Source organism: Pundamilia nyererei, unplaced genomic scaffold, assembly GCF_000239375.1.
Source record: "Pundamilia nyererei isolate P.nyererei 1_Seehausen unplaced genomic scaffold, PunNye1.0 scaffold00275, whole genome shotgun sequence".
NCBI lineage: Eukaryota > Metazoa > Chordata > Actinopteri > Cichliformes > Cichlidae > Pundamilia > Pundamilia nyererei.
The window spans coordinates 636,246-645,457 of record NW_005187676.1 but is presented as its reverse complement, the minus strand read 5'-3'; the positions used below and the strand labels follow the sequence as shown (position 1 = coordinate 645,457).

The 9,212-nt window shown below is 43.6% G+C and overlaps 1 protein-coding gene across 1 annotated transcript; it reads right to left on the bottom strand.

Moving 5' to 3' along the window:
- Nucleotides 1–108: 108 nt before the first annotated feature.
- lrp10 (low density lipoprotein receptor-related protein 10) lies at nt 109–7,583 on the bottom strand. The gene is made up of 10 exons (XM_005750487.1): nt 7,522–7,583; nt 5,993–6,167; nt 5,789–5,821; nt 5,428–5,572; nt 4,887–5,080; nt 4,450–4,790; nt 3,931–4,355; nt 2,959–3,153; nt 2,302–2,431; nt 109–1,578 (listed from the first exon to the last, which is right to left on the bottom strand). Exons 2-10 carry the CDS (start codon nt 6,039–6,041, stop codon nt 919–921), a joined length of 2,172 nt encoding a protein of 723 aa, XP_005750544.1. The 5' UTR covers nt 6,042–6,167; nt 7,522–7,583; the 3' UTR covers nt 109–918.
- Between the last annotated feature and the right edge of the window lie 1,629 nt (nt 7,584–9,212).

Here is a 9,212-nt window from a genome sequence, read left to right as displayed (position 1 = left end):
CCCCCCCCCCCTCGACCCTTTTTATCACTAGGGTGCCTCATCTTCCTGTGCACACCTACACACGTCATAAAATCAGGCACCAAAGAGATTGTCTTTTGATACGTTTGCTTTTTGTTTTTTTGAAGGTTACATTCATTCACCGGGGGAAGAAGTATTTAAACACGCAGTAATGTTGGAATCGATGTGCACTAGAACGAGGGTATCCAAAAAGTTATTGCCAGCTTGAAGAGTACACATGCAGTTTTTTTTAATCCATTTTGGAGTGAAGTCACCATGACGACGTGAGGAAAAAGTGACCCTCATTGTGTGCGTGTGTGTTTCTGCATGCAGTGTGTGTTCAGGAATTCTCAACATCCTTGAGGTCTCTGCAGGAGGCTCCTTAAAGGCACTTAAAAAGGGGGGATTTGTTTCGTGATATATCATGAGACTGGGTGCAAGTGAAGACACTCCTCATGTGCAATCACACTCCGCTGTCTACGCGAGACTAAAACGCAGTTGCATTCACACAGTCGCAGTCACACAAACACAACAATTTCTATTATAAGAGCTATAATCATTCAACCTGACAGTAGCCTGCCTCAGTATCTGGATAGGGAAGATTCTTCTGTGCAAAAAAATAAAAGTTCACCTTCTACGTGCAGCCCAGCGTTCAGTAAGTGCTCACGCATAATACTGCGCTTCTTCATCGGCCGTGCCGTTCGTCTGCATTTTCTTAAGGAAGTCTTTTTTTCTTTCTTTAAAAATACTCTATTCATATATGTCAGCAACGCAAAGCGATTTAAAAAAAAAAAAAAAAGGCACCAGACTGGCACAGAGAGGAAGAGTCCCACCGCCTGTTTCAGTTCAAACGAATGTGGAAAGACTGGTGGGAGGTAAAGTAAGAGGGAAGGGGTGGGAAGGGGTGGGTGAGGAAGTTGGTCAGGTGAGCATTGGCACGTCGTCTTCTGAAGTGTTGTCCTCCGAGAGGGGGATGAGCAGCACATCGTCGTCCGATGAAGAGGAGGAGGAGGAGAAGGAAGGCGAGGCAGAGAGGGGCACGTAGTTGGTGGAAGAGGGCGAGGCTCTGAAGCGGGAGATGCTCAAGCCTATCGTGTGAAAGATGGAGGCCAGAGATGGGCTACTGGGAGGCACGGCAACAGGGGGAGTGTGGGGGGCGTCCACAGGTGGAGCTGGGGGTGCGTAGGGAGGGGGAGGGGGGAAGGCGACAGGAGGAGCTGAAGGCAGCGCGAGTAAAGGAGGCGGAGCTTCCAGCTGGTGCTGCGCTGGCTGTGCCAACAAGCCGAGTTTCTGGGCCACCGGCTGGTTGACCGCCTCCACGGCTGATGGGGAGCTCGCGGGCGTGGAGCGAGCTGCTTCTTGGCCTGATGTAGCGCTGTCTGACTGCTGCTGTTGCTGCGCCTGCTGCTGGTTGGAGCTTGACGACTGAGTCTGCCTGGATGCGGATCTGGGGATCAGACCCCACCTTCTCATGCGGCGAACAGCCCGGCGGATAAATCGGGGCCTACGTCTGCGGTGTGGGGAGCTGGCGGCATCCTGGCGAAGCAGCTGCAGGATTCCTCTCAGAGAAAGAGTCGAGGTCTGACAAAGAAACACAGAGCAGATTGTTTCAACTACCTTCAGCAGCTCGTGTTCAACATCCTAAAATCATTATTAAAAATCATTAAACCTGCTGAATTTATTTACGCGACACTAATCAAAGTTTGAGCTTAGTGTAGGCGGCTTCAGCTAATCCCATCAGGCAGAGCCAGCCACTTTATCCCTCCGCCTCCACTGCCTCAGCTGTTTCACCAAGGACTAATAAAAGAAGCTCAGAGTAAACTTGCACAGTAACAGCACATTAGCCTCATCTTAACACTCCTCCAACTTCAGCCCACATCCAGCTGGGGATCAATAAGGCTGCTATAGATGAGCTTTAAGACAGAGAGCACTACTACACATTAGAGTGTGTGGTTTATTGTAGTAACAGCTATCGGCTTTTCTGCGTTTAATTACATTTATTAAAGCCCTTAAATCAAAAAGCCTTCAATAAGATGTTAATTTGTAGGTTTTAACACATTAATTAAAATTGAAGTTAGTTAATCAGTTTTTCCTGCTGAAATTTCAACACTTGGGTTTTTTAAAAAACGCCTCTAAATGCCTTAAATGTATATTGTAACTCTGCAGGACAGGCTGCAGTCAATCACATGGGTTCTTTAAACAAATGAGCATGATCTAAAGTCCTGACAGGATCCTGGATTGATGAAATCCTGACAGGTGCGTCCATGCGAGCAGTTAAAAATCTCTGGCGCTCTGCTCTCTCACCTCATTGGGGTTTTCTATGGGGAAGTCCTCGACTGGGGGGATGATGCCCTGTGCGATCAGCTGACCGTAAGAAGGCGGGGCCTGCTGCTGGATGAGCTCCGCCTCGTGGCGGTTGATTGGCGCAAACATGCTGTGAGAGGATAGAGGCTCTTTTAGATGCAGTCACACACATTGCAAACTTGCAAGGCACATTTTGTTTTTGCTTTGAAGCATCACGCAGATCCACATAAAGTATACAAATATAAAGTCTAGAAATAGGTAAGCTTTTAATACACTGCAGGTTATTGGTTCCTGTTGTTGTACATAACTCAAGCATTTAGCTGACAACAACAACGAACAGCCTGTTTTTTTGTTTTTGTGTGGAGTGTACTGTCAGTGTCGTAGGAGGCTGTGCTATCCATCTGAGAGTTACTGTCTGGCAGTTCTGGCAGCAATTAAAGCCAGAAGTTAGGAAAACAATGTCTGCATCTCCTGACTCATCATCTGAGATTATCAGCACAATATATGAGTCACTCTTTTCTTCTTTAAAAGTGGCAAGAAAGCCTCATTATGCTTCATCAACGGAACAAAATAAACTAAAGCAGCTACTTTGTAGAGCAGAAGAGCTTCGGCTGCAAACCTCAAACAAAAACGCAGCAGAACCATTCAAAGACTTACCTGTACTCCCTCGTCCTGAGCGAGTACAGCTTACAGGTACAGCCCATGGCAATGACCAGAAGTAGTCCGCAGACCAGGCTGCCCACCGTTGCCGCGGTGATGACCTTGCGGGGCAAGATTACCGTGCAGTTGAGCTCGTCTGTGCCGTCCTTGCAGTCCACCTGGCCGTCGCAGCGCCAGCTCTCATACACGCACCTGCAGAGGGAACAAAGAGCCGTTTGTTACCAGAGCAGGCTGGAAGAAAATGAGTGGCAGGTTCAGTTTCACAGAAAACATCAGACGCCGCCTGAATTAAGACTCACAATAAAACCACAACGCTGTAAACAAGGAGAAGTGAAACAGGCTGAGTTAAAAGGATCCCTACGCTCAAAACTTTCCCATACACACTTTGTGCTTTTGTTACAGAGCGAGCTGCATTTAGAAAAAGGACGTTGGCCTATTTTAAGACACTGTGGCTTTTGATAAAACATGCAAACAATGGCAACTAAACATTGCACTATTGCAGAACTACACAATAAATAGCAACAGCATCATTAAAAATAATCACAATAATGTAAAATCATAATAAACAGCTGTATATAAATATAACCTGTATCAATGCTTTTTGGAGGAATGCAGAATCTCTACTGTCAAAATTGCATATTTATTTCCTCATACGTAACTCTGTGCCTGTCACACACTGCTGCAGGATGGGTGATATTTCTACAGAAAAACAGCAGAACCACAAAAACCACAGCAAAGCCAATTTAAACTCTAAGATGGTCATATGTCACATACAGACACGCCCGAGCCTGAAACTCCACCAACCTGAATGATTATGAAACAAAGCAAAACAAAAACAGCAGCACCCGTTTCCACGGTGAGTAAAATAAGCATGTGCAGGGTGAGAACGCCCTCTGACACAAACCCTAGTGCACCCCCTTACTCCTTTTATGTTGTGTGTGGAGCTGTGTGACACAGGTGCACACTGACCTGTCGCTGTCACAATGAAAGGTCCCCGGCTGACACACGGTGCAATCCCTCTCGTCGCTGCCATCAGCGCAGTTCAGCTGGTAGTTGCATCTCTCCGTCAGTGAGTAGCACTGCGGCTTGCTGGTCGCTGTCGTCCTCTGTCCTGCCATTCCACAGGGAAAGTGATTCGGACTGCAGTTCCTGCAGCCCTCCTCGTCCTTTCCGGTCTCGGGACAGTCCCACTTCCCATCGCAGTGTTGCTCCTGTGTAAAACAACCTCCTGCCGCTCCCCCGCAACGACCTTCCCACGGAGGGCAGTAGCCCTTAACATGAAACGTGGCGTTAAAGTTGGAGTTCTCTGTGCCAAGAACTCTTTTATACACCACTGACATCACGCCGGTGTTGGATTCAACTTGGACCGATTTGGAATTGGAGGAGCTGGTAATCTGTGAAAGTGCAGAAGGGTTTTCAAAAAAAATAAAAATAAATAAAAAGAGAAAAACATTTGCCAGTAATGAATGTTTGGGTTGGGAAACTCACGATTTTAATAATGTCTCCTTTGCCTTCCTCTCTGTTGTAGATAGTGAGTCGGTCCCCAAAAGCTAGCGTCAGCTTTTGCAGTTCCAGACTCAGCGGCCTGGAGTCCTCGGGATCCAAAGTCCAAACACAGGACTGACTTTGACCCTGACAAGCTGGAGGGGAGAAGGTCCCATAAAAGGTCTGAAGAAGCCCTCCACAAGGACAGTCACAACCCAGTTCGTCGTTGTCATCAGATTCTTCATCAAGACACTCCACCTGCCCATTACAGCGCCAGGAGTGGGGAAGGCAGCGACCCCCGTAGCATTTAAAAGATGTTTCTGGGCAATCGCCTTCATATGGATCTGTACAAAGGGAGGAAGATAAAAGGAACATTTAGATAATAATTGGGGGGAAAAAAGAGCTGGAACTGCAAGCAGGCACATGACAGGACGTCATACCTCTGGCATAGTTCAACAGAAATGATGACACAGGGAACATATGAGGGAGGAAGTGGTGCATCACTGTAATATTTCCCCCTGGGAGCTCGATTGGCTGCGGCAACTTAGAGCCACACAGGATGATTGGATCACCTCCAGCCGACGAGTTTATAGACACCCATTCTTTCTTACAGCGGACAGAAAACTGAGAGAAGCTGTGGAAAGATTTGTAATAAGAGAAAGTTTGTATCAGTGAACAGAACCCACAGTTTCTTAATCGCAGACACTGCATCTCGAAAACTTTTTGTTTTTGTCTTTATTTCCATATCTGGGTCATTCATTACTTATAAACGATAACAGAAAATGATCAGGCAATATTAAGCATTTATATACTTTTAATAAAGCAAAAACAATCAATGCATTGCACAACTGGTATATTTACTCTGTTAATAATTATCCCAGGTCACCTGATTTGCGGTAAAATAATTGGGAGTCAATTATTTAACGTCTTCGAGCTTTTAAAGTGTCATCTCCTTTATGTGCCACCTTTGAGCAACCGTACCTGAGAACGATCGGCTCATCTTCTGGACCCGTGATGATCCAGCCGTCGGACATTGAGCCGAAGCAGAAGGACCAGCTGTGGTAAACAGAACTCCTGATCACTCCCACCTTATCGTCCACCACCTGAAGGGAGCGCCCACAGTGGGCTGTGATAAACACAAGAAAGTAGAGTTAATAAAAGCAGTTCCTGGTTTGGCGAATAAATTAAGTGTTGTTGTTGTTTGATGTTGAACCTGTCAGGTGTGAAGAAAATGTAAATGTAAACGTCACTAAACCATGAATGGTGTTGTTTATTATCTGTGGGTTTGAGGCATATTCATTTTCATAACATGATGAAACATGCAATGACTGGTTTTCCTTACATGAGCTGAGAGCAGGCTCAAAACGGCTCCATGCTGCAGAGGAAATAAGCAAAAAGAGAACAGAGCATGTGCTTTATTATCGCCACTCACACAGACTGTAAATGCTGTATGACACGAAAAGTTCAAACATGACCTTTGGTTGATAAACATTTAAAGCAGCCACCTAAGAGAGATACACAAACAGCCAAAAACTCACTCACTCACCTGTTATGCAGAAAACCAGGAGGGCAGGAAAGCTGTAACTGATTTTCATTGTGGTAATGTTTCTTTTTTTAATGTTTAAAAATGTTTTTTAATAAAAAGTTAAGAGGGGGGGGGGGGTAAAAAAGAAATATTAGAGAAGTGCCATGGCAGGAGGTCTTGTTCAAGAAGACTTCGCCTGTAGAGAAAAAGAAAAGATGAGTGAGACACATCTTTGATCTGGGTGAACGACTATCAAAGTTTGTCTGGACGACAAATGAGAAACACAAAAACATCTGAGCCAACACTGGCTATTTTAATTTGTTTATTATCCATCGTAGTCATCATAAAATAGCCATTTCCGCAATCAAATCCACAATAACTGCTTCTCTGAAACAATCAGCTGTCGGCAGCAGTTATAATGAGTAAGATTTTAAATTAAGGAGTAACGTTTAGATGCTCCATTGTTCATTAGGCGTTTGATGTGTTTTCATGCCGGAGCAACTTCCTCATGCAACCCCCTTCCCCAAAGGGGATTTGTATCTCTTCCTAGCATCAAACCGGCAATCGTTCCCTTGTTAGGTGCAGGTGTAAACCACTAGAGCATGTGTTTAAGAGTAACTTAAACTATACTGTGAGTAATGCATGCTGTAGATATAGCAGAATATAGTCATATGTAAGCTGACGGTGGAGCAGAATTAAGTGTCATCCCTGAACTGAGTTTATAACTAGTAATAAACTGGGCGTCCATCACTTCTTATCTTCATATAAGGATTATAACATTTTTAATTATATAGTAATATTACACATACTACATTTTATAAAGTTCATTATTTATATTGAAAATGCTTTAAAACTACCTTAGATCATTTGTTACAAGGTACTTTTAAGATAACCACAATTACAAAAATGACAGCAGCGGAAAAAAGCCTCTGCGTTATGCAACACACACACAAGCACCAGCATGTATTAATACACACGAAAATAATCAGTTACTGAGGAAGTATCAAGGCAGGAAAACTCAGCAAAGGCCCCTTGAACACAGATGTTATTTTGATCTTTATTTACACACAGTCAGACGTAACACCCGACACACACACAGCGATTTCCTCCCCGTAATCTTCTCAACAATGACGCCAGAAACGCTCCCATTTCCGAGAAAAAAAACCCCGTGAAAACTAACACTTTCCTCCCTGTTTCCTCTTCCCACTAAGATAAAACTATACCGAGATCGAGTTCTGCTTGATTAAAGTCATATTTATGTCCATACGTGTTAAGATTTCGACCACAGATTAGGTAACGCCACAGTTTCGGTTTGGAGAAAGGCGCAGCTGCTCTCCTTTACAGCTTTAACAGCTAGTTCCCAGCCTAGCTAAAGGCTAACGCCAAATCTCACTGCTCGCGTCGTTTAAAGGGCATTTTTCAAACCGCGACACCCCCATAAAAGCTCTGTGAGGACAACACGAACGACTTAAACACACAAACCAACTAAAATATAGAGTCCAGAAGCAGAAATAACACAAGTAATTCATAAAAAAGTACAGAGCCCTTACCATGTCGGTCGGCCTTTCTTGTTGACAAGTTCGAAGCTACTTCCGTATATCACAACTCGTGACGTAGGGCAAGGAAGGCGGAGCTTGTCATGCTAAAACCGGAGCCGCCGAATGGAGCTGCAGGTTTACTACAGCTTTAATCCTCATTCATAAAAATGTGTTTCTCTGTATATATATTTTTTTAAATATCAAGCGGTTATGCTGAATTTAAAACAAACTCATAGTGTTTTTTAATATAGCAAATTAACGCGTGCCTACAAACTACATTTGCTGATTGGACACGGTCTTAAAAGGTGAAATGTGCATTTGTTAACACAAGGTGTCAGTATCAGCTGTCACAAATATCCGACACCAGGTTTAATTCATAAAAATGGAGTCTGATTTGAATGAACTTTATTCTGCTGTCAAACTTCACCAGTGATGCTAGAAGAAACAGGGAAGTGAGAAAAGTTTATTTATACAATACAGAATAAAGTACAATTATTAAAATAGGATGAATAGATAAAACTAAATAAAGGCAAGCCTGAACAAGTGGGTCTTAAGTTCCTTTTTAAAGGTATCAACATGAGTCTGTCCACGAGTCTTATGTCCAGTGGAAGCGTGTTTCACGACTGAATTTAAATGAAAGGAGAAAGAAAGTTGATTGATTGAGTAATTAAGATAAGATAAGATAAGATAAGATAAGATAAGATAAGATAAGATAAGATAAGATAAGATAAAATAAGATCAGATAAGATGAGATAAGATCTCATCCCTGCACTCCAGAAGACCTTGTTCTCCATAGCAGATACTGCCTGCTCTGACTGACCTTTCCTGTAGATGACCTTTGAGTTGTTAGTCCAGTCCAGTTTATCAGTCAGGTGAAAACCCAGATATGTATATCAGTCCAAGATCTCAATGTCCATTCTCTGGATGTTTGCTGGTGTATGTGGAAGATGTCTGCAGCTGTAGAAGTCCACCACCAGCTCCTTGGTTTTCCCATTATTGATCTGGAAGAGATTCTGTTGGTGCTAGTCAACAAAGTCCTCGGTCAGTTTTCTGTACTAACTGCAGTCCCCATCAGTGATGAGGTCAACAACTGCTGAGTTATCAGAAAACTTTTTTAGAAAGCATTCGGCAGAGTTGTAGAAGTCTGTGGTGTTTATGGTGAATAGAAATGAAAATATGATTTGGCACAAATGAAGTCCATTTGTGCCAAATCATATCCGATCAAAGAAAACCCGAATGACGTGTCTCCCTGCAGATGTTAGATTTTAGGCCTGTGAGGTCTAAGTCATCATCAGGAGTGACTATGAGCAATCATAACATGTCATTTTGTTTATTTAAGTTGTTGTCCCAAGATCTGGCAAACAGACAGTGAAGAAAACAGAAATCGGAATATTAACTTTCCCCCCAAAAAACAGTCTGGTTAGGGTTTGGAGCTCATGTCAGGGTTGTCACCAATGATGGTTTAGACCTCACATGGTTAACTTGTGTGTATGTGTGTGTGTGTGTGTGTGTGTGTGTGTGTGTGTGTGTGTGAAGATAATTTAATGAGTGAGTGTGAGTGGGGGTTAAACACACCTTATCCTGCAGGGCGGGTTACTTTCTATTTGTTTTCCAGCATACCTGGAGATAATGAACTCACTTATCGGTAAGTGCTGTCTGCTATTTAAGACTGAGGAGATCTTTCAGTCGATGCCTGATAGTTG